Below are 27,119 nucleotides of genomic sequence, written 5' to 3'. Positions count from 1 at the left end.
CGCACGAATGGTTCGGCTTCGTGTAATACCACGACCACATAGAAAATGGACGAGGAGTGGAAGCAATTCCGCGTTTCGTCTGAATAGTGGTGTCGGAAGCTTAATTTTAGTTCCTTTCCCTTTCCACTCTTTTGTTTCCGTCCTATGAAAGGAAAAGTGGAATTGACAGTGGAGGAGACGCATAGGAAGGGCATATGTCCTCTTTATTGCATCTTCTCATTCGTCAATTAAGGTTCGGCAACTTATCTGCAATTGCAGATGTCTTTGGGCAGCGGTCGCTTCGCCATTTTAGCGATTTCAGGTGGCCGCTTGCTCGTTTGTCACCTTATGTTATTAAAAAAAAACCCTTTTCTTAAAAGGATAGGATGGGAAGGAAAAGTGGAATTGACAGTGGAGGAGACGCATTGGAAGGGGAAATGTCCTCTTTATGTGCGTCTCCTTCTCCGTCAATTAAGGATAGGCAACGCATCTGCAATTGCGGATGTTTATGTGCAACGGTCGCTTTCCATTTCAATGGACTCAGGTAGCCGCTTGCTCGTTTTCAACGTTATTATTAAAAAAAAACTAAAATCCGAGTACTGTGCGCACCTCCATATAAGGAATCAAAGCGAGACTAAACAGTCGTGCGATAATTTAGTTTCAGGTGTGCGCACGCTTTTAAATAGACCTCGTGGAAGTAATATTTATAACAATTACGTTCTATTCATCAAAAACACTCGCTAATACTATTTTATTTGGTTTGTTTATATTGTTGAAGGTTTTAAATCATTTTAAAGGAGCCGCAAATCGTATACTATGAATACGTCATAAATTGTAGTAATTGAATAATAAATTGCTATTGCTTACTGTTTTGAAATATCGACCTATTAAAAAAGCTTCAAGAAACGTTATTGACAAAGTTATGAATGGACTTTGAAATATATCATTCATTTTTATGTTATTTAAGCAAAAGTTAATTTAATATTAATTTTTATTGTGATTTTCTAACTTGTTAATGAATTAATAATGGGCTGTGAACTAAAAAGTATTTATCATAATTGAAGTCATTAGAGTTTGAGAGTGCAGAGCAATTGCAAAGTTTACTGACCTCAATCACTTTTGACTTTGTAGTCGAAGCTTTTGTAAGCAGCTTGCTTAATCTTATTTCTTACTTATTATTAATATTATAAATGCGAAAGTTTAGATGGATGGATGGATGGATGTTTGTTAGCGTTTGTAGCCTAAACGGCTGAACGGATCTTCATGAAATTTGGCACAGGTTTAGAGCATAGTCTGAGAGAACACATAGGCTACTTTTTATCCCTGGATTAGTTACAGTTCCCGTGGGATTCATTAATTTAGTTTTTTAATGTTTACTCGATCATTCTGCAACGGTTCAACATATCTTATTGAAATTTGGCACAGATATAAAACAAAGTCTGGAGTACACATGGGATAAGCTTCATCCCCGAGAAATGTCCGGTTCCCGAGGGATACGTAGCTTTTCGTAATTTATATAGTTCGTATGTTTTCTAATACCACGCGGACGAAGTCGCGGGCAACAGTTCGTTTTTATATAAGAATATTTATACTGAAGGCACATTGTACGAACTTTGGCACGGAATAAATATGAATTATAAGGTTAAGCTGGTGATAAACACCAGTGCTGCGTAGGTCAAGGAAATTTTTCCTATCCTCGGTGGGCAGGATATAGAATATTTTTTAAATTGAAGAAGTGAGCGTACTTTGTCGTCAAAAGCATCATCAGTACCTTTATTGCCGATGCCAATGGGTATGAACGATATCATTACCTCAGTATACCCAGTGATTTTTTGCCCTTTTCTTGTAAAAACTTTTTGATTGTGAATATATTTGTTAAATAAAAATCGTAAATTGAATCCGCTTGCGTAAGGCATAAATAAATAAGCAATGGTACGGATTCGTAATGACAGTCACGGCGCTGCGTGCGCTCGTTACGGTAACGGGGTTATAAAGCATTAGATGGAACGAAATACTACAAACACATATGAGACCATTAAGGTCTCTCTCTCTTGTTATCCAAATTGTATGGTATAATCCTTTATTGTTCATCTCCTTTTCTGCAGGATTACTCTTCTCTTCCAGTACAAGAAAGGTTTTCGATTACTTCTTTAATTCTATTCATGTACTCGTAATTATGACCTCGTAAATAATAGAACCTATTAGACTTCCCAAACTTTTTAATTGTATGACTAAATGTTAATAATATGTAAGGAAATTGAATTTAACGAGTCATAGCGTTGGTTAAAGAATTGCCACCAATTAAGATGTAATCTTTCTTAGTTCCTGTTTAAATTTTATGTGATAGTGAAGGTACAACAGCATGCTTTCAAACAGTCGTGTTATCTCGGGGCTTGTAAATTTCATCCGATGGGAATCGAGGCATCGTGTTTCGTGACGATTGTCTCGAACATCGCATGCGGCGATGTTTTGATGTAACCAATATATATTATACAAAAGTATAGCTTATATATTATTATGGAGTCGAACTATGACATTAAAGCTAAAGTTAATAGAAAATATTTTATTTATATTATTTTTTTATTATATCTTGAACTGTTAAATAAAAAACAGATAATATATCAATCGTTTATTTTACATATTTACAAAAATTACAATTAAAAACTATATTAGTCTACAAATAGAAAGAAAAAACTACAAACAATCATTCTTCTGTCATTAACACATTTTAAAGACGAATCACTAAGATAGTAAAAAATCGAAAATTGCAACTTCGTTACGTCAGAATAGCTATGATTTTAACAAAAGAGATTCTCCAAAAGAGATTCTCCAAAAGAGTTCCGTTTAGATTTATAAATAGGAGTCGTTTCTCTTAATCTATTTCTACAAAGCATTCCCTTGTCGTTAGTTTAAGCAAACGACAAAATGATGATGCATCTAATGACATAACAAAACTTTCAGGTACACAAAGGAATGGAACAATAGATATTATATAACGGCAATACTATAAAAAAACATACATCTGAATACTGATACCTTACCGTAACAAATTGCTATGGTGTTAAGAAAAGTAGAATATTTAAAATATATAAATAAAAGCAACCGAATAAATGTAGAATTAAAAAACATTATAAAAGTTTTAAAAATTAAAAATCACCTCAATTCATCATTTTGTTTGCCTGATTTTTTCAAACAGAGCCATATGATCAAAAGCAAAAGCGTTTCTAACAAAAAAAATATAAAATAAAATCAACTGCATACTTAGATCCTTACGATAAAAAAATAAGACAGTGTTCCAAATTCATCTTAGCTTGGACTTTCGTCAACTCTTTTATACTATAAAATCATGATTATTAAAAACTTTATTATGCGTCGGCTTGTGCAATGCATCTCAATCAATATATAACAAAGTACTTATACCAAATGCGGTATTGATATATATTTATGGTAAAATATATGACCAGGCTGACGTCTACAATCTCAACAGAGGGTCTATTAAAGGGTCTTGTATTTTTTTGTGTAATACAGCCTAGTATTTAATCCCAAAAAACAAGAAATAGATGGACCCCCGATGAGTCCGAAATTAGTCGGTGCCGCCACCGGAAAAATAGACTTGAGTACTAGCAGTTAAAGATTTAGTTATAATAATAACTCACAAAAGTTTAAACTATTTAAGGAAAAATTGTTGCAATTTTAGTTTGGAAAGGAGTCATGAAATTCTAAAATCTTGTATTGTAAAAAATCCTAATTATAATTACACATAGGTTACAAAATTTAAGTCAAGTTGTTTTTTATTGTTACATTTGTTATTTTCTTTTACTTTAAATTTATTTATAGATTGATAAATTATTTAATTGGGTAAGTGGTCGTGTTGTATCAAGGTTAGGATCATAGCAGGTGTCCCGACACGCTCGAGATGTCTTCTTGTGTCAGTCGATTGCATGACTATGTAATTAATATCCACGTAGCCCTTTACTTCAACTCAATCACGCGAATCGTACTTCAGCTTGTATGTGTCACTATTGGCACAATTATCGCAACAAACTATTTATAGTACTAAGATATATAAAAAAAATCATTGATAATCTTCAAGTGCTTCAATTGACAATTGATTGTATTTAAAAATTCTGGCACTTTTTACTTATTCTACTTGTCTATATTAAAATCACAATAATAATTCTGTACCGTACACTTTGCCTAATCTTAGCGGATTTTGTTACTGTCTTCATCTTTAACATTTATGTCTAATGGCTTTATAGTAACTTGACCACTGACAATTTTAATAATTAAATAACTTTTGAACGTCGTTAATGTCTGGGTTGTACGTACACTGGCCAGCGGTAAACGGGTCGAGCTGTGCCCTGTAAAAAAAAATATAGACAAACATTACCTTATTTGCTTTACTATGAATTCCTGCAACAAAAAAGGTCATATAAAAACATGGTATTCCCGATTCCATCTTACTAATACTGTAAATATAGAAGTTAGTTGTTTGATAAGGTTTCTAGGCTGGAGGGATATCGATGAAATTTGGCGTAGATGTAGAGAATAGTCTTGAAGAAGACCTAAGGCTACTTACTTATCTTCAATTCCAGGAGGCCGAAGTTGCGGGCGAAAGGTATATGTATAAAAACGATACAGACAGCAGAATATTTAACCAGTGCCTTAGTTTGCTTATTTTTGTGTTTTTAATTGTAAAATATGTTAAGCAACAGTATAACAAAAAGAGAATTTACTATTCTATACTGTACAAAAGAAAATTAATCGAGTCCACCCATATCATTAAAAACACTAATAGTTTGCAGTTGAGACATAATTGGTAAATATATTTGTAATATATGAGAAACTAGCTTTCGCCCGCGACATCGGGCCGGCAAATTATTTGTTCGAGTGGATAAAAAATAGCCCACCATTTATCTCTTAAAAACGTCTGTTATGGTTATACATGATCTTTTGTTTTTAAATTTACCCAAAATTAACTGAATACTGTAGTTATCTTTAGTTTTAATTCTTTTGTTTACATTACTGTAACACTTACTTCTGAACTAGTTTGTTGACTGCTTTTCGCTGCATTCTTCTCAAATTTCCATTGTACATCACTAGGAGCGTCATCGTCGTAAGAATCATCGATTTCATTTGTTTCGATATCATTGTGTTTCGCATCATCTTGTTTCTTATGCGTTTTAACATGTTGGTTGTGATGATATGCGGGTATGAAATATCTGATGCCAACTCCGGGTAAATTTTGGGAAGTAAGTATTTGCGCCGGTGTGAAATAATTCCTAACAGTTTCAGCTTTAAGTGGTTGATTTGGTAGATACGAATTGACAAAGCTTTGAGCGCTGTTAACAGTCTGCGAAGGAACCTTGTAGATAACTTCAGTGTATCTCGGCTGTGGTCTGAAGAATGGAGGTCGCCTGTAAGAAATTGATCATTTAAAAAGTAATTCGATACTATAATGTATGCAATTGAATTGCAATGCATGTGAATTAAATGATGCCTTGTTATCGTCAATTACTGTTGCATTCAATTAAGGTCTCTCCCAATCCTTATCAAATTAACAATGGAAATAATTACCTCTAATTTGCCCCTAATATTAAATATCACAAATAAAACTAGACAGCAACCAAACAATATACCGACCTCGAATACTAAATTTTCTACTAGAGGATCTAGTCAAAGTAACAGGAACATACTGAAGCTGGGGATATTTGCGACAATTCGTAGGAAAGGTTATAAGCAACACCCTGTTAATGCCTGTAGATGCATTATAATAGGTATGTCTAGAAGATCTTAGCTTATATTTACTATAATAGCAACTAATAAAGTATACGTAATATTAGATAATGACTTGCTAGCTATCTTACCAAGTGGCGTTGGGATCAGGTGAGTCGTCACTACGATCTTCCCATACTGGTGCTGGTATCCTGTAGGGCTGCGGGGCGGGTGTCGGTTCCGGCGTTGGAGGCTCTATCGGCCCCCCTTTCGTGCCGTACTTTATCATGATACCATGCACGCAGCTCGCGTACACTAAGCATGTCAGCAACTGTGAGAAGCAGTTGAATTTTACATCTCAAATAAAGATTATAATTTTATAATGTGTATTTGTATAAGTGTATTTACACTGGAATCTAATTATAGTACAGAATGTAGTGTACAAAAACATAAATAGAATTAGGTCTACAAATTTATTAGTTTAGTTCTTTTGCCATTCATCAATACAATACAAAATAAAAAGATGAAATCAATGTTTACCATAAAGGTATTAAGGTTAACTCTAAAATTGCACTGATTATAGAAGACAATAATCACGAATGTTCCATGGCGATAAGCATACAAATTTAAATCAACAAACAAATATTTTTTTTTTTACGAGAGACAGTATTACGTCAGTTTATTGAGTGGGTGAGAAACAAGATTATCTGCAGCAAAATAGAGCCTTCGTCGAGTTGAGTGATTGCAAATTAATTCATTAAAATTCAATCAAGATCAGAAATCTTCATTTTGAAACCTTGAAGTGATTCCAACTATACTAGTCATTCTTTCCCACGCAAAAAAAAACATGGAAACCTAAATTACTACCAAACTGACAGCAGGGTAAAGTTGCCATCAGCTGCCTCCCAACGTTGTCCACGCGGGATTAAAAAATAAAATGATGCGGTAATGAAGACGGTGATCTATCCCAATACAAAATTTTCTTCAGATCTACAGGTTTAATGGAGCCGTTCTGTAGTTACGTACATAGAGTACAAGAGTTGTATTGTATGACAAATGAAGAAAACCGCTTCTTTATCAGAGTTTTAGGTTATAAAATAACCCAGTTTAACGTTTTAAATTGTAAATTTGTTAGATTGACGCTAAAAGGTTCATATTAATAGAACTAACCAGCAACATGCGTTCATGCGTATATGTATAAATGTGAAGAACGATCGAAGCGTAACGTATTGCGGGCAATGGAAAATTATTAATCACCTCGAGCTATACAAATGTTACAATTATAGTTTTTTTAGACTGATATTACACAGCGCCGTGTCCTAACAACATCCGTGTGGATTTCAATACGTTCATGTTTGTTTATGTGATGTCTTCGTTGGATTACTACGACTTTTAAGGTAATTCATGTAAGATGGAGAAAACTGTTGAACTTATTAGGTTTTTTGTTTTGATTTTTTTTGAAATAAACTCATTAAAATTGATCATCTGAACTCGATAGTTCAGATGATTCATTTTAATGAATTTCTCAATTAACTTACTTATTGAATTCACAAATTATTTTAATAAATTCAATTTATATATTAATAATTATTTATACTTATTATAGTTCATTAAAATTGGTCATCTAAACTTAAGTGTTCAAATGATCAATTTTAATGAGTAAGACCTAGATTACTATTAAATTAATTTTTAGTATAATAATTACGTACGTTTAAATTACTTCATTAGAATTGTGTGACTGTTCTCTTAATTACCAACACTCCACTGACAATATAATTAATGTAAATATGACCAAATACTGGACGTTTTATCTGATTAGTCTTTATAAATCTAGTTTTGCAAATTGTTAGGAAACTTATAAGAACGAAGGTAAATAAAAAAAAATTACAAAGAAGTCCACGGCATGTTAATTGCACAAATACTAATGTTACAAGTCACCATTGTTTTTATTTAAAATTAGCACATAGACTTTGTTAACCTTCTTAAAATTTCGCTTCACTTTTAATGCACCTTCAACCGTTATCAGTGAATCTTGATGATTTTATAAACTTATCTAACCGTTTAAATTGCTTTTGCTTAATTTATTGTGTTAAAGTGGTGTGTGGTAAGCTAAATGCAAGTTCGGGGTAATTTATCAATTAATTCTTTTGTAGATCTTATAAGAGCATAATCGAGGAAGGAATAAAAATTTACGTACCTGCAACCTTATGGAGTATTTCATGGTTGATGTTGCTCCGTTTTAAACTACTATTTTGAGATGAATCTGTAAAAATATAGAAAATTATTACAAAAACTTTGATTTAATTACTAACAGTTTTTTTTATAATATAAGGCGGCAAACGAGCAAGTGGCCACCTGAATCCACCGATATGGAAAGCGACCGCTGCCCATAAACATCCGCAATTGCAGATGCGTTGCCTACCCTTAATTGAAGGAGGACACGCACATAAAGAGGACATTTTCCCTTCCTATTCGTCTCCTCCACCGTCAAATCCACTTTTCCTTACCACCCTTTCCTCTTAAGAAAAGAGTGGAATGGGAAAGGGACTAAAATTAGGCTTTCGGCACCACACTCATCAGACGCACTGCCTCCACTTCGCGCCTATTTTCTGTGTGGTCGTGGTATTACACCGGGCGAACCGGCCCATTCGTGCGAAGATGCTAAAGCGGGCTCTACCACTGTTAAAATTAACACATACATTTATACCAGTATCTTAACAATGAAAACCAATAATAATATGAAATAACGACCATATCCTTAGTTAACATTTAGTTGTATTTGAGGGTACATGAAATCATCTGCACGCGGCAAAGTTCAAAGAACACGAAGAGGCTGGCATTTCTAAAGCTATTTCAAATAATTTTGTAACAAACAATAACATTAAAGGGGTATGTAGGCCTCGTAAACTAGTAGTATCAGATAGAGGTATTTAAGATAGGCAATTGTATGAAGGATAATAAGTGCGTTTGCATAAAATACGCGTAACTTAGCATATTAGCAAATTAAGTTAGTGTGGTGGTTCATTACAAAAATTTAATTCAATACAGGTGTTTCTAAGGTGAGGAACTTAACGGATCAAAGGACTGGAGAGAGTATTTTGTGTTACAAGAACGTCACAATTGATTTTACTCCACATTGTGATTAGAGATTTTAGACATTCCATTTCTAATAATAGTAGTTATACTTTTGTAATGAAATAGACGTACTATATATAAACTACTGTAAAATGCAACACAATTAGAATAAGTTTATTTAATATATGTGGGTATTAACGATTCTCATGCACGCGACATACATACATACATATATCCTTACACAATGCACTTGACAAGTATGTCAATGGCAGTATTTCTGGATACATTATGTTCAATAATGGAACCATGTTTTAATTCAAGGACGATATTACAATAATACCGACGTAATAAAAACCGAGAAGATATGTTCTTAAATGGTAATCGCTTCATTTTTTTACAGTTTTTGTGTATGCCAGCTTCAATGACAGTTTTATTATTTTAAAGTATTTACAAAAATGTTAATCTTAATCTACAAAACGTATAGCAATTTGAACTTTCTTGATTTCTATGAAATAAAAACACAGCCTATGTTACTCACCGATACATTACCTTTCTAATGGTGAAAGAATTATTGAAATCAGCTCAGAAGTTTTTACGTGAATCGAATTCATACAAAAACCAAAAATACAAATCTTTCCTCTTAATAATATTAGTATGGATTTAATTAACTGGAAAGTGTACATGCCTTATAAGTCGTCTCATTAGTCGATGAGTAATAAAGAAGTAAGGCAAGTAAGATCTAGGTATTATTAGACAACTTATTTAATTGATACTGTCGCTTTTAACTCAGAGCAATACTTCTCGTCAAGACTTAGGATGCGCGCCAAATCTATCCATACTTCTAGTGATATTGACAGCTGTCAGCTAGGGACGTGACGTTTATGCCGATAATCTAGAGTTGCGCCAATTCTATAGCACGGTACTAATTTTATTCCTAACAGTATGCACTTCGGGGGGCGCAAAACATCCAACACATGTAACAGCAGTTTATCCTTCTGCTCTTTCATCATTGATACCTTTCGCGTATCTAATTACATCTATATTAAGTAGTATGCTAAATGTTACAAATGTTAAGATATTTTCTTAAATGTCAACGATTTAGGAACTAATTAAAAGATAGCTAAAGTTTTTTTTACTTAATGTAAACCGTATTCAATAGTTATTAACGTATATTAAGAGAAAAATAAAATATATTTATTTGTACTAATATTATAAAGAAGAAACATTTGTATTTTTTTTATGTATAGGAATAACTCAAAAACTAATGGGCCGATTTTAAAATTTTTTTCACCGATAGAAAAGTAATTTATCTATGAGTAACATTGGCTCTATTTTTTTTATTAAAACGCGGGCGAAGTCGCTAGCAACAGCTACTAAAACAATAAAAATAAATTTGATGCATACATCTACATTAAAAAGCACAAAAAAAGTAATTGCAATGAGTGCAAATAATAAGTACATTTACATGTTGCATCTATTTCCATTTTAAGTTATAACTTCTCCATACCTGACACAGAATTTATCATAAACCGAGTGCTCGTTATACACGACTACGTAACCAGGAACGATCTATGAACCTTTTATGGGATGATTGTGACATAGTTTTTTGCGGGCAAGTTCCTTAAGAGATGATATATTTAAATATAAGGAAAGTCTTGAATTATTTAGTTTATGTGTTATGGCAAACTGGATTCTATGTTTTTGTAATGTTTCAATGAACTAAATTAGTACGACTTTTTGCTTTGTTACAAAGTTAAATGTAAATCAAATCTTTTAATAAATCAATAAAAATGCTTCTAAACTCTTAATTTAAAGGAGGAGCAATATTTAAAGAACATTTTTCCAATATTTTTCTTACTAATATTATAAATGCGTAAAATCTAGATAGATGGATAAAGGGATGTTAGAGCAAAGTCTGGAACACAATTACACGAGGATGGAGTTGCGGACGAAATCTAGCCCTATAGTTACGCGAATATAATATTGTAAAACTCTATAACAAGACATATCGAATTACAATACATTCACTAGTTGCTTTTGCCTGCGACTTCGTCGAAATGGAATTGAAAAAAAGTTAGTAGCCTATGTGTTCTTCCAGACTATCCTCTACATCTGTGTCAAATTTTGTCGAGATCAGTTCAGTAGTTTAGGCTACAAACTCTAACAAAAACATCCATCCATATAAACTTTCGCATTTATAATATTAGTACGATTAAAACTAAAGTTATATCGCATGCTAATACCAATATGTTTTTGCTGCAACATTCCATTAATATCACAATATCATATTATCAATTCATAAGTACAAAACATACATATAAGACCTTATTCCTCGGTAATAAGGTGTACAGCTTTTGTTGATGTTTGCGATTAAGTAAGGCGTGCTTAAGCGCCGAGGAAGCGATGTAATTGGTGTGTCTCCTTGGCTCAGTGCCTTGACAATGTGTCAAATAACAAAGAGCCAGCATTATTCAGAACTTGTAATGTAAATTCATCGCACCCACTCACGCGTACATTGTTGCCCAATAGATTACTGGGTGACAAGTACTTGATACATACGTAAAATACTTTGTTTACTACTGTAAGATGATATTGCAACGTATCTTATGAATTTAAAAAACAAGCTTTCGCCCGCGACTCCGTCCACGTGGAATTAAAAAAATACAAAAGTGAGTACCCTGTGTGTTACAGACTATCCTCTACATCTATACCAAATTTCATTAAAATCCATTCAGCCGTTTAGGCTACAAAGTCTAACAAACATCCATCCATATATCCAAACTTTCGCATTTACAATATTAGTATGAAATATGATGTAAGTGTATTATAAAGTATGTCTATTAAAAAGAAAATTCTTTTAAAAAAAAAACACACAATCTTTACGTTTTGTTTGAGTTTGTATTTAGATATTTTTACTTTTAATTCGTGTAACTTAACAAATCCATAGGCCATTGTTATGTTCATGCTTCTTATATTGGTAACGGTTTGAACAAATTAAAATTGTTATCATAACCTTCAAAACAAAGGCTTTGGCTTATTAATGTAATTATCAATTTATTTTGTTAAGTAATTTGATAATTCTACACTACTGCACGCACCACTTATGTTACCATGGTCTTTCTTTGACAGATTTTTTAATTTTATTACGTATCGTAAGGAAAACTTTTATGTACTACCTAGTATTAGACATCAATAAATATTAAACGATAATTTAGCTATTTATATATAGGCTACGAAGGTAGAGGAAAACCGATATGGATGGATTGTGTGAAAGAGGATAAGCTTAAGAAGGGATTAAATTCAGATAATGAGGTAATAGAAATGTATGGAAGAGCAGCACGTACTGTGCAGACCCTCCGTAGGGATAAGGGCAAGTTGATAATGAATTTAGTCATTTTTAATTGAAGTCTCATTTAACATACTATTAATTTAACTATTTATTATTGTAATAGTTAATATACAAGACGCGTTATTAAAAAACAACTATCAATTTGTCGCGTAAACACGGAATGACATCATAAATTAAAAACAAGGCAAACGCGTCCATTACATTAAAATATAGGTCATTATCAACAGACACATCACGTAAATTGTGCCATTATAATAAATTTACGTAGTTATTATTTTGCAATTTAAACTTGGCATCGTATCGTATTAAAACATATTTTAAGATATCAGATTTCATTCTCAGGTCATATAAGGCCCAAAGTTCATGCAACTGTCATTGGGAACAAATTTAAGTTTTTCTTTTTCGATAAATATCAGGCTATTAAGAAAGAAATTCTTTAGAAATTAAATAAAAATAGACAATTTTGGACCAATGTGTAATCACAGGTAATAGCTAAAAATCTCTGTAGGAAAGAACTCTATATGCTACATACATGTTATTTTTCCTATAACCCAAGACATCATAAATTAAACAATGCTTACGCTATGGTTAATCTCATATTTATTCAAAGAGCATAAATATACTCCATACATATAATAAAATTGGAGTGTCTCTTTGCAATATCAAAAGAAAAATTCCAAATTTCGGGAAGATGATGTATTTGCGCAGCTGACAACAATAATCGCATTAAAAATTTTTTGTCTGTCTGTCCGCAAGCTGCGTTTATTTCGGGTAATCTCTGAAATGGACCGATTTCGACCGAACTTTCACGTAAGACTACTTTTTTATCTTTACATTGCGTGGACGAAATCGCGGGCGACAGCTAGTACTACATTATAAAAGCATAATCATGTTAACTATCATATACCATGTAGACAAGTGAATAAAAAACATATGTTATTGTGTAGCATTATAAATACTGTATCAATAAAAACTAGTTGCAATTTATTGCTTATTAAAAAGATTTAATGCAATTTAGAAACGTATCTTAATTGTTAATATGTACATAGAGATTTATTATATTAATGTGTCTAGTGGTTATCTGTGAAGTTTACAAGTCACGTTTTTATGTTAATAATTCCTAAATAATGTAGAGTTTCGAATAAATAGAAATGGTTATCAATAACTTTTACAGAAAAGATAGGTTATTTGATAATAATATATATTTGATTTGAATTAATAATTAAAGAACAGTATTAGAGTATAGTATGGAGGGAAGGATGTAAAGCAACATTAGCAAAACAAAAAAGGAAAAATATAGACTGCTGTTTAATTTTTTGTTGCTTAGAAGTTACGGATGAAGTTTCTATGTCATAATAGTTTTTTGTTGCTTGTCTAATAATAGTGATGTGCGCAATGTTTTTTTGTATTACAATGTAAAAATGAGATATAATATTATTGACAGATATCTGCAATCCTTTAAGATGCAAGTATTTTAAATCTATTAAATTTGTATAGGTTTTTAGTTTAAATATTTTCTTTATAATCCATTTATTTGCAGATCCAAGTTTAATGTTAAGCGTGGATTTGACAATTTATTTTTAAATTGTCTATATATTGAGAACTCTTTGCTATTCGTGATTAAATTGGTGTTAACACAATGACAGAGTATTTTATTATTAGCACTTACCTTGCTTAATAAGATTAATGCAATTATTCCTAATTTGAAATCTAACAACGTACATTGTGTGTGGGCCGCCAATTATTTTCATTAAAGTGTAAATTGAATTTGCTGGACGCAACACGAGGAAGTAGATTTAGGTAAGCAATTGAAATAGTCGGAGTTCTTATTAGACCTGACCTAGAAATTCAATAAATAAAATAAATCACCATGCTTACGTATATTAGCACACTAGCCGTGAAAAATTTATTAATATATTGATAGCAAATGTCAAAATGACATGACATGACAAACCTTGGCAATCTTACTTCCTTGATGTTGGCAGCAACTTACGGTTTCTTTCCCACATTAGGGTTTTCCTCCAAAAATATTTACCCCCTAAGTTTGATGGCGTGAAAATATATAGCCTAAAGCATGACGTGAGTGTAGGGCTTTTTATTAAAAAAGGAATTATTCAAAAATATGCTGAAATTGCTGACATCTTAGGCAACAAAAAAGTGTGTGTTTATGCTTTATTATAATAGTATAGATTTATCGTGTTAATTACTTTTGTCTGCTGGTAAATGCATTTAGAGTAGTGAAACGGTATTGAAATATGTATGACACTTATTATTTAAAAATAGCAAAGATAAAGATTCTAGTTGCTTACAAAGACAACAACACTATGCTAGTTTTAAAAGTAAATACCCTTTCATTTCTTTTAGCATTGCTTCCCAAGACAACTAAAATATGCTTGTTTCAAACAAGTAAATACTCTTCTATTTCTTTTAGCTTCTAGTCAAAGATTGCGATAAATTCTATATTTTCCTTAACTCGTACGAGTACCTTGCTATTACATCACAGTACCGCATAATCTTTCGAGTTTAATAACCCTTTTAATGAATGACGAATGAATGATATTCGTCCATTAATAATTGTTAGCTTTTTAACTATTTTGATGTATTCTGTATTCTTGAAGGTTATTTAGTCTGTGCTATAAATCGATACAATTTGTCATAATTTGAAATAACGATGTAAGCTTTGTAATTGTGATCCAAAACTTTATTTAAATATTTATGTCATGGTTTTGAAATGTCGTAATTCTGCTTGTAATGTTAATAATCGGATATCAAAAATAAGGGTGTTGCATTAGCTCGACGACGACGGCCATATTGGTAAGGTTGTTCTGTGCAAAGTGGAAGAACACATAAGAGGTAAAGAAGACTATATTTTATTTAAGCATAACATGGCTGTGATGCTCACATAATACACAACTAAATATCCAGATTTGTCCTTACTTTGTGTTTAATTGTCAACCATAAAGGAAGACATAAGATAAAATCAACATGTATTTAAATATGAACAATAAAACAACTTTAAACAACGCATCCGCTAAGCAGACCTTAAATACACATATGGCCGTATTCTTTATACGATTAGAACAATTGCTATCATACTATTATCATCAAGAAGTTGCAATTATATTTTTAACAAGCCATTGTTTCACTCGAGTGTGTAATACAGTAATTAGGGATGTTTTGAAAAACAAGGAAGTAGTGGTCAACCTTGAAGAATGTTCGTCATTCTATTATAATATCTACAGCAATAGGAAAATAGAACACATTACGTTTATTAATATGTATTACGTTAAATTATTAAAATAAAAACATAATAATTTTAATTACGAAGCAAATAAAATAATAAACACATTATGCTTATCAAATAGTTTTAAAAACAAATTAAAACGTGTAGCACTTGATGACAAAAAAATATAATCAAGAATATACTAATTGTTGCACACGACTTCGCTCACGTGATATAAATAAAATACGTATAGTCTATGTCACCGATAACATAGCTTTGGAAGGTGAAAGAATTTTTGAAATCGGACCGATAGATTTTGAGTTATTTTAATACATACAAAAATACAAAGCTTTCCTCTTTATAATATTAGTACAGATTATTTTCTAAAAGCATTAGAAGGCTTCAATTTTATCCAGAATACGATTCGGTTTTGGGAATCCCTTTACTATCGTAACCTCTAAAATTTATTTTATTTCTTTATAACTTACGTTTCACTTCTTTGTAAGTTATCATCGCTGATTTAAACAGTACAAAAGTATGGCGAGGACTCGACAGATAATGTTAAGTAATCGTGGTCCAGTATCACGCAACAATGCAAACCAGCGGCCGAGTTCACGGTCAACTTGTTCTTGCGTAACCCTCATTAAAATGATGTGCAGTAAAACGAATAAAACAATCAATCTTACCGCATACATGTAGTTTAATTAAAATAAAAATTCCGCATTAAATTCTTGACACGGTTTAAAAAAATTACTAAATTAGCTGTAATTTTATTTAATTGCCGTTTAAAAATAATATTAAAGTTAAAAATAAATGTTACTATGTGGACAAATTCACTATCAAAAATTCAACAAAATTGGTTCAATAAAATAAGCATTTACGGGAACTTATACATACGACAACTTCAGACATTTTTCAATTATGTATGTAACATTTTCTGTACAAAGAAAAATTTAATAATCTTACTAATATTGCGAACGTTTAGATGGAGGGAAGGATGTTTGTTAAGTTTGTTGCCTTAACAGCTGAACGAATCTCGATGATATTAAGCACAGATGCAGATGATAGTCAGGAAGACAACATGGGCAACTTTACAACTTTTGTTTTTTTTTTAAAATTATTATTTTAATTCCCCTCGGACGGAGTCGTGGGCGAAAGCTAGTTGACTAATAAATTAAATAAATTGTATTATCATAATTACATGAAGCGTAATAAAATTAAGATTCAACCAAGTTGTTGATCCCTACGACCTTAATCCATAACCTTAAAATAATGCGCCGTATATTATCATACATATCTCATTAAGTCAGCAAAATGACATCATTCGACGTAATACTGAGGAAGCAACAAATTAATGACCTTGTCCTAGCATTGACGTGTTCTTATATTAAAATTTTGTGATTAAAATCTGCGATTTTGCTAAGAGTTATTCACTTGTTATTCTAATTTTTTAATATAAAAAAATAGCTTTTGCTAAACACAAGAAGTAGCAATGTAATACACACTAAGTTGAATGTAACCACACAGGGATTCAATATACACAAAAGTTATTGAGAACTGGTTTTGTTATCTTTATGTAGTTCTAGGAAATTAAAGTGTTTGTATGAAATGCATAATAAAAAACGTAAACATTATGCAATAGCATTAATAACGAAAAAATAAAGTTTAATTCAAAAGACTGCCCTGATTTTGACCGAACTATTATATAATTAAACTATTATAGGCCACTTTTCTATCTGATGACGAAGACGCGGACGATCGCTAGTTACTAAAAAAAAAATCCATTATTGTTTTCTTTGTCTGATATTACTTTCTGTCTTAACTTTATTTCTATAGAAGTATGATAATATAATTATGTTGTGTATATTTGTACGTTGTAATTAATCGAAACCTTGGTACGGTTGATGTATGAAAGTCGATTCGTCTTCGTTGTGTAAACTTCCATCGGCAATGGAGGTCAAAGTGCGAAAGTTACGTGCGCTGTTTGCGGTCACGATTGTTTATTATTAAAGTGGAAGGTACGTGAAATCAAAAGCACGTGCAATACCTTAATTGCGGCTGACGTATCGGTTTGACTGATTTGATACTGAAGAATACATAGTTATTTACAATAGAGTAACTCCTTTTTATAAAACAGATATGAGATGGATTAAAAAACGCGAGAGCCTTTAATGAAAATGAAAAGGCCTATACTATTCTATATCTAAAAATCTTAGGCAATTGTCACTGCCCCTTGCAGTAGTGCTTTGTTGATGACGTAACGTCTATTATGTATAGACGACTCCAATTTAATGTTCCTCCTCATTTTGCTTACGAGTGTCAAGCTTTGATCAGGTCAGGTATGAGCAGAGGTGCCGACACCTGAATAAAAAGCAGTAGCCGAAAAATAATAACGACCCCTAAGGATTTACACCCGTGTATTCGAATATTTTATCCTCCAATGATTAGCATTGAAACAGTAACAACATTTTAACGTATAATTTGTTAAGGGTCAAGAGTCGCGATGATGATCATTAGGAAATTCGATTACGGTGATGTAAAACACCGTACTGCAACGGACACGGTTCACTGAACCATTTGTGCGCGTGCAAAATTACCTGTCAGCGATCTAAGCGAGCGCGTGCAGGTCATCAAAATGCAATAAAGGTTGTAATTGAAGTGTGAACCGCGAAATGATTTTATATCTAGAACATGTTTTGGATTTATTGAATGCAAAAATCTAGATTATCTACGTATATAGATTGCGGAATAAAGGAATCTAACGTTTTAGATTATTAGTAGATAAAATATAACATGTCCGAAGTTCGTGCTAATTAGTTAGTAACGTTATTTATGTCATTTATTTTGATTCATAAATTTGTAGGCAATAAATTAAGATAAACCTAAGTAGATAGGCTGTATAAAAAACACATAAATTCGTTTTTTCCAACTGTTTGTAAATAATTCGGAATTCTCAGCATACTTTTGGTTGATGTGCTTTGAAATGTTAAGCAATTGGTTGTGTCGTCTCAATTAGCATATAATGGAACACGGAGCGATCAGCGCAATGAATGAAATAGAACAAACCATTGCAAGGGGCCGATTAAGTAATCTGATGTTATTTGACAAATTGGACAGTGTTTTGTCATGTTGGACGAGTTGAATGATCCTCATTAGTGCTAGTAATATCCAATAATGCCTACAAAGGATGGTTACGTGATTTCAAATAGAAAAGGTGACGATAATCGTCAAGTGCTATAAAAATACAGTAAGAAACTTTTAAAAAAAATTGAAATTATTCTAGAATAATATTTGTTCCAATTTTTTCTGGAACAAAAGACTTAAACGAGCGCACGTATTCGTATACTACGATAAAATATTGTTAAAAAGACAAGCATACATGAGGACAATGGTAAAAACCATTTGAGTATTTACATTTCAACTTCCTTTAGCCTTCGAGTTAGCAAACATAATCGACAAAGATCTTCTGTAAATATTAAATTTACCTTACTCATAGCGTTCTTACTGTATTTCAAAACTTACATGGTACTTCTCCGTACTGAAATGTAAATACATAAATATATAGTGTATAGAAAAAATAGACAAGAAATAACCTAATAAATAAGCGAGTAATAGTTTGTTTTATTAATTTAAATGACCTCTACCTCTTTGATATACCGCGTGTAATTGAATTTCTTGCTTAACCGTTTTATTATAGTCTAGTGTAGATCTTGTGTAGTTATGTGAACCAAGTTAATTTACGAAATAACAATTTCAGCGATATTTTAAACAGGAATTTAAGAAAAAATTCTATTTTACGGTTCTGAATATAAGTGTTGACTACAAGAACTTCCAAGCTTTGTAAATCTACAATATAATTTACCCTGGAGTGATAATTGTAACTATAATTTAAAAAAAAAACAAGGATGTAAAGCAGCAGTTGGCGTAACTAAAATGCTTTAAAATGTAACTTTGTACAGTAAACAAATGATTGTAATCGCATTTTTTTAAGTTTAACTTTTCTGATAAAAACAAACGAAATTTGGTTTTCAAATCTCAGCATAATCGTGTTTCAATTTAAGTTCATGTGTCTATTGCGGTACAGGAACGTGAGTTTTACTATCAGATGTTGTAAACACGCGTGCACAATATAGAAGGAAAGATAAGGTAGTGAAAGCTGGGAAATTAAACTCACGATGTTCTGGTACTCCACATGGATTGTATTACTGACAGACACGTTTTGCAAATAATTAGCTTATCAAAAATAGTTTAGTTATTATAATATCATCATATAAATGACCAAAATTACTGTAAACTGTACACTTGACTTTGAGTCTATACTACGGAAACAACTATGCAATCAAAAAAAGCTAGATAATGTTATGTCGTGTCATCTATTTTTTTAAAGTGTGATTACAACAGTTTTTCATTAAGACTAATATACTACTAATAAACTACTACAGTTTTTAGTACATCCATATAAGGCGTAGTTTAGTTTAATCAATCCACTTGTAATAAAAAAAAATCTTGTCATAATTACATACAGACACTTATCAAAAGATGTTACAAGTAAAATAGGAATTAAAATATTAATCTAGCACTACTCAAAGTAATAAATTGTCTTACTTATCTTGTCTGTCATGTTGTTAAAATATCAAATAAACATTAGATTAAATTCGTGATAGAATTTAGCACGATTTAAAACGCTCCTTATATTTATAAGAAATTAATTGAGGTACTTAATGTTCAATGACTTCACGAATAAAATAAATTCTTATGTGACATAATTTTATTAATTGTAGGGTACATAATTAATCCAAGCATGTACTGCAACTCCTAACCTACTTCTAAAAAATCATCTCATTGAAAGAAACTATGAACTAATAGATCCAGTGGTTTAAGAACTCAAAGCATATATAAAACATAAATTTTATTTAAAGACTAGATTTTCATTAACCAATCATAGCATTAGTATTTACCGGAATATCAGATGACCCGTCGACACAATAAATCTTGCAATAAATAAGTAAGTAAAGAAGTGAGGTGAGCACGATTACAAAAGCGCAAAGACATTTTGTTTGACTGTATCGCGGGCATGGGAAGATACGGCCGGTGTCGAAACTCAATTGGGTGTAGGAACGCAAGCTGTGTTAAAATTAGATGAAGCAACCGAGTCCAGCAACGAAAGATTCTATTTAGATTTAAACGTATATTTCAAACTATTACTGGGTGTATCATTTATTGCATGTTAATCGCAACTAATAAGACTAATAAATTTATTTGTTAACGACACGAAAGCTGTTATTATATGTAAGTTTACTTCGCCATTTGCCATTTGAAATCACCATTGGGCTTGTCAGGGCGCGTACTTAAGATATTCTCAGCCGGATATAAGTATAAAATATGTTAAGGTAATTAATTGGGAATAGACGATCAACCTACAGTGAAAAATATACTTGTAATTGCGAATGTTGTAAAATTTATTCATAATAAAAATTATTATGAGTATAGTTCTTCCTGTAACTTTATTTGCTAGGCGCCCCACAATTTGTGGATGCATTTATAATTGCTAGTAAAATGTATACTTAACCCTACATTATCTTTTCATCGAATTCCATCTAGTTATAAATATTTGAAATTATTAATGCTTTATAACATTGTAACTTAATTACCAAATTCAAGTGAATGCTGCGATACCTTCTGTAAGATGCGTCTCAAGTTTCTAACGCACTTGTACCAATAATTTACTGAGCGTGAACGATCGAGTTACAAATATAAATAAAACGTCTAAAATGTTACATAAATAGCGTATCGATATTTACGAGAGATGGTACTCCGGCCGTGGGAATTGTGCGTATTGACGAGTATCGTCTGCCAGCCTCATTGTAGTTCTAACAAGTGTAAGTCATATATTATTAAGACGACTGAAAATTACATGTTCTAGTTACACTGCCTCAATCAATAGGTCTACATAAATGCATTGTGTGTAATAACAAAACATTTTTTAAAAAAACGAGGACAAATAAGTTTTTTTGCAAATGGTACGCTAGTGGACAGCTTGTTGACTGTTGTCTAAACCAATTTTATAAAGAGGAAATATTTGTATTTTTGTATATATTTAAATAATTTAAAAACTATTGTGCCGATTTTAAAAATTCTTTCACCCTGCAAAGGCTACGTTATCAGTGACATAAGCTATAATTTTTTTTAAATATCACGAGGATGAAGTCGCAATCAACAGTAAATAAGTAGCTTGGCGACAAACTCGATGCAACGTACATAAGTCGCACGACTCCTTGATATTTTCAAATCGCGTCGCGTATTGTGATCGCCTTTAGCGGTTTACACTTATGTTAGGATACTTACTTACGTTACATGTAATTGAAGGGAATAGTTTACAAGCAGCAAAAACAATTACGGATTGCATATAATAAAACATATCTACTTTAGTATTATGCAAACGCATTTGTCTATTGCTTTATTTATGAGATGCCGATTACTGACCGACTAAGACGACCGTTTACATTATCTTATAATAGTTCATACTTCCAAGTGATTTTCCATAATTATTTATCATTTATATTTCCATTACTGTTTATAAAAATAAAAGAAATTGATATTACATTACTTAAATAACAAAACAACTAAGTTTTTAGTTTATTTTATGAAAATTTCTATCATACATACAAAAGCTTCTGTTTGGGATTAGAGATAGCATGTTTCTGCAGTGGAAACCTGCTGTATGATTTACAAATGTTTGTACACAACGTGTGAGTAACAAAACACTAACTCATTGACGTTTTCACTTCTCTAACAACACTTGTTTATACTTTGTTTAATCATCTACGTTGATTTATTATTGTACATTCTTTAACAGCTACGCCCGTAATTAGCATTCCAAGTTTATTTGTATTGCTAATAGTTAATACTACTTTATGTTGATACTTTTTTATTTATAGTAATACAAATACGTTTTATTTACTCGTAAACTTGAGGAGACATCATTTGTTTTTGAATCTATATCGTGCAAAATCGTTCAAAAACTTCTTAGCCATTTCTGACACATTGTTATACAAAAATTAATAAATGCCATAAAGTCTCATAATAGTAAAAAAAAACTTATTCAAAAATGATTTGTTTCATTATTAAGCGCATAGCATTAACATGGCTGTGTTCCAAACCTTATTCTATTTGGTAGTTGGTTTTTAATAAAAAAATGACGTTATCGCAGACGGCTAGAATATAGGAAGACATGACGGAATTGAAGGTTAAAATATATTATAAATTCTATTAAAAACAAATCTAATAAAGCTGTAACATATATTGAAGTGATGGAAATTAAAAATGGATCAAATTTATGCGCATAAATATTATTATCATGACTGGTTTGAAGTCAGTGTGAATACAAATATACAACAATCAAGTACTACTTTGTTATCCTTTTAGTCCTTTATTTTTATGCAGAAATATGATACATTAGTTCAAGAACAAATATTGTATGACTGGCTTAAACGTAAAAGTTAAATGAATTATAAAAAAAAATCTCTTCTTATTTTAAATTAATAATTCGTTGATTCATTAAAAAATCATTTTACATAGTTATTGCAAATAGACTTATGACGATGTGAAACAAGACATTTTATAGGAAATATACCATGTTATATATAAAATTATACTAATTGGCTGTGTAGTTATGTAACTGAATACAGAATGAACACGTCAATGACCTAGGACTATCGCAGAAATGCAACATGATATATGTCACAAAAATAAATTTCGTCATCGATCTTTCTAGATATTGTAGCATACTAGAATTATATGAACTCAATCAAATAATCTAAACTATACTACGTATAGAAAACACACGAAGAACGAGGTTATAGCACAAAAATTTTCCACAACGTCATCGGCAAAATTTTTATGAGGTTTTGTAGATTCCCGGCAGGAGCGCTACGCATATCTGATACTTATTTTCTTAATACTTTCTTGCAAATTTTAATACTCCGTGGTTTAAAGTGCGTTATACAAAATACCCTAGGACCTTCTTTGTCGTTTCCTTAACTTGTTAAAGGCCAAAAAGATTTCAAGACTCAAAGTAATATTTGAAAGGCAAACTTGGGTGTACAAAAAAAGGGAAAAAACAGTTTAAAAAGATAAAAAGACCTATGTTCAATTGTAAATAACACGCGTATCGTATAATATCAAGTAGGGATTTTTTAAACGTTATCCGCAAGCTTTTCTTAGAAATATTTATCTGTTATGAATACTATTTTGTCTATTATTTTTATATACGTAAGTATGTTAGACTTGATGTTTTCCCGTTTTTATTCTGATTTTATTTTAACACTTCTTAAAAAAATTAAATATGCACGCCATAAAAAAAATTAAAGTCACTTCACCCTTTTAGCTTAAAAGTTAATATTATTTCGTTTACGGAAAACGTAAAGTGTAACGATGAAATGATAGGAAGTTTAGTAATTAATTTAGTCAATTAAATAAAATGAAATAATTTATTTATCGTATGTGTTATGGATTAAATGTAAAAAATTCAAAACTTTACGTAAATATCATATTACAATATTTAACTGTTGATTTTTAACCCAAAGATGGAATGTTCAATAAAAAAGCGAAGCCGAATTCTACATATCATTTGTACGTGAAAGAATTCAGTGTACCGCTTGGAAGTAAGGTGGATTTTAACATTTTAACACAGACAGGAAATTATATGATTTTAACGCAGGTAACGTTTAATAATTCTAAAAGACTTCATAGAGAATCGAGATCTAAACAGGAAATCGATTCACTTTTATTCGATTCAACAAAATTCGCAAACGTGCTAATGATCTAATGAGTGGAGCTGCCGTGTCCTTGACTCCGCATAGATTGGCTTCTATGTTTATACGGAAGTGTAACACCTAATTAAGATGTACGTATTAATGACGAATCTTCAAAATGTAACCGCGATTTAAACAAAGTTGAACATTTAATAAAAAAAAAACTGGTTAAACTTTATCAATTAATTAGTCTCACGTTTTAATACTTATGGATTCTACGCCAATGTAAGAAATTAAACATGCCTTAATTATTGTATCACCAACCATAACTTGCAATTTATTTTTGCATATCAAATACCAGCTACTTTATACGGAAAAGCGCGCAAAATATGATGACAGTGTCATAATATGCTGAATATAAAATTCATAAACATGGATTTACTATAAAAAATCACGAAGAAGATAGATGATAAATTACGTTGTTGGTTTAAAAGTTATCCTCTAAAATAGGTATCTCATTAAACTGGAAACGAATTGTCACTGGTTAAACTAAAGATTTTAATTTTGACTCAGTACACGCAGAGCTTAAATATATATTAACGTTTATAATAACACGAACCATACGAATATATGGTCAAGGAAAATCACTTTAAATTCAAGTTTACGACGCCGTGAATAAACACACGACTTGGTGACATCTTGATTGATGGTAACAATTTAACTAAGTACTGTGGATACGTTTGGTACGAGCTTCATACAGTATTCCATTACGAATGAAAAACCGCTGCATATACAATTTGATTGAATATTGAAGTTCTTTATTTAAAACGTGGATGTGTTGTCTAAATATTTGAGAAACTTATGGTCGCTTCCCTGTTATTGTTTTATCCCGTAAATAAAGTACCAAGACGTTTTAAGCCTCACATTGGTAGTTAGGTACAATTTCAATTTCATGGTTTATTTATTCGTGGAACTAATTTTCGATATGTTAAAAATAATTTGTTTTCGTACTGAATATAAGTTTAGGAAAAAGTTCACGATAAAAACTTGTTATTTACCTATAAATGTATTGCTGCAATTAAAATTCTCGACGTGATTTGCAGCGAAACAGCACTGAAGTCTTTAAAATGAATGTTGTCGGATGCCTAAACTGTACCGACGACTTATCGGCGTTGTCTTGACTTTTAGATAATTGATTTGATTGACTGACCAGGAAATATTACAATAGTGTCCACAGATGGTTGTAATGTTAATGTATGTACATATTTTGACAACGGAGTCTTACATGAAATCCGTCATGCAGTACGATTCCAATTTGCTTCTCGTTCGTTGAGAGAAAGCTAATTATTTTAACTGCTATTAAATTTCAAATTGCATAATTTTGAAGCTATTAAATAGCTATTACAGTGCCATACTTTAATATACATAATTGTTGCCATATGTCATAAAAGTTGGTTGCATTAAAATTCAAACAAAAAAAATACGATATGTACAATCATAGAAACATCAACATAACTGTTTTATGTTAAAAGGTTTAACGTTACAGTAATTTATTGAGGTGTAAGGGTTGCATCCTTTCTTAAACTTAAAACTATCTAATACAATTTAACTTATAATATAACCAAAAAGTAAATAAAAATATCCAAAATGTGCTACTTAAAAGAAAATAATAAGAAAGTATAAAAACACCACGCACCCTTTTATTATCCACGTACTGGTATCACGTAGGATTGTTTAACGTATCACTGTTATATACACTTTTATAAGAGGCGAGTAGCGGATGTGTCGTCCTCTCGGCGCACGAACATCAACTGTCCGTCCCGCCGGCGCGCACCTTCACGACGTCTGATAACCGATAAGTATAGCCGATGAAAATGCATTACGAAAAACATCAAGTATGTAGTTACAATCAACAAAAGCCATGCAGAATTTTTTCTATATGATAATCGATGCGTTCGAGTTTAATTTTCATGTTGACTCACAATGTACGTAATCCTATTATTGCATTTTGAAACCAATAGTTTCTGAAAGAACCACATCATTGTTTTGAAGAGTTTAATTTCTTGATTTATAACATCTTCTTGAAAGGTGCTGGGTTGCTGAAGTTACCATTTATTTTATTCATTAGTGTTACGTTGAACTCAATCAATATTTCGATAAATTACTATAAATTACATTTAAAACGTGTATTCAATCAAAAATAAGCATCATGGAAAAGTTTAAAACTTCATGAATAAATAACAGATTGGAAAGTTGTTTATCATAACTGTGAATGAAATTTTGGTATTTACACTCACTTTTAAAAACGCAATTTTAAGGTGTGTGTTTTTAAAAACATTATATAAGGACCTTTCAAGTTTTTGAAAAATCGATTAAAAAAAAACATCATTATTCACCTGATTCTTTAATTCACCATCAAGCACAATTCCTACACCATTTTTTTTGCCATCACACCCACAATAATATAACTTGTAGCCTTCCCCTATTTCTTTTGCTTTCATACCTTTTGAGTTAAATGACGAAAACGATACTTGTAATAACATCGTATCAAATAAACAACAAAACAAACTTCGGCTCTTCTAACATTATTGTCGATAAACAACTAAACAAAAAAGCATCTGTAACCAATAGCCATTTTCCAAACAAATTCTTTAATATCTATCCAGAATTGAAGTCCTGATAATAAGTTAAATATTACGTTAACGTAAAGAGTTACCTTTATTTTGATAAATACCTATTAATGTAACAATTAAACTTTTATTAGAGACAAGTATCAGACTAGAATAAAATAAAATTTCGTAATACACGACACTATAATCTGTGATTTAGTCAATCCGCAGAATTTTAATACGTCAATCTTACTATAAATTTCTTAGTAATAATCGATGATCCGAACAGGTTTTTAAAGCATAAATATTCGTATTTTTATGTAAGTCTAGCATTACTAAGGTTGTTGTAACTTAGGCCGTTAAGGAAATATTCTGAGATTCTTTAATGTTTTCATTTGTTACGATGCTTGTCAGAT

General features: G+C 31.3%; 1 protein-coding gene across 1 annotated transcript; it reads right to left on the bottom strand.

The window, feature by feature from the left end:
• Positions 1-2,668: 2,668 nt before the first annotated feature.
• LOC106102071 lies at positions 2,669-25,920 on the bottom strand. Its single transcript, XM_013281481.1, has 5 exons — positions 25,791-25,920; positions 7,892-7,957; positions 5,847-6,025; positions 5,018-5,396; positions 2,669-4,340 (listed from the first exon to the last, which is right to left on the bottom strand). Exons 2-5 carry the CDS (start codon positions 7,913-7,915, stop codon positions 4,287-4,289), a joined length of 636 nt encoding a protein of 211 aa, XP_013136935.1. The 5' UTR covers positions 7,916-7,957; positions 25,791-25,920; the 3' UTR covers positions 2,669-4,286.
• Between the last annotated feature and the right edge of the window lie 1,199 nt (positions 25,921-27,119).

The sequence above is a fragment of the Papilio polytes genome, unplaced genomic scaffold (genome assembly GCF_000836215.1).
Source record: "Papilio polytes unplaced genomic scaffold, Ppol_1.0 DF824303.1, whole genome shotgun sequence".
In the NCBI taxonomy this organism is placed as follows: Eukaryota; Metazoa; Arthropoda; class Insecta; order Lepidoptera; family Papilionidae; genus Papilio; species Papilio polytes.
The sequence above is the reverse complement of the archived record's forward strand: the minus strand, read 5'-3'. Positions and strand labels throughout refer to the sequence as shown.

Bases quoted from the DNA above. Each gene is read 5' to 3' on its own strand.
- LOC106102071 (XM_013281481.1), bottom strand. From the start codon at position 7,915: ATGAAATACTCCATAAGGTTGCAG. The intron at 5,397-5,846 runs GTAAGATAGCTA...AATTTCTTACAG, and splicing joins CCTGATCCCAACGCCACTTG to GCGACCTCCATTCTTCAGAC. The intron at 4,341-5,017 runs GTAAGTGTTACA...TTTTTTTTACAG, and splicing joins GTCAACAAACTAGTTCAGAA to GGCACAGCTCGACCCGTTTA.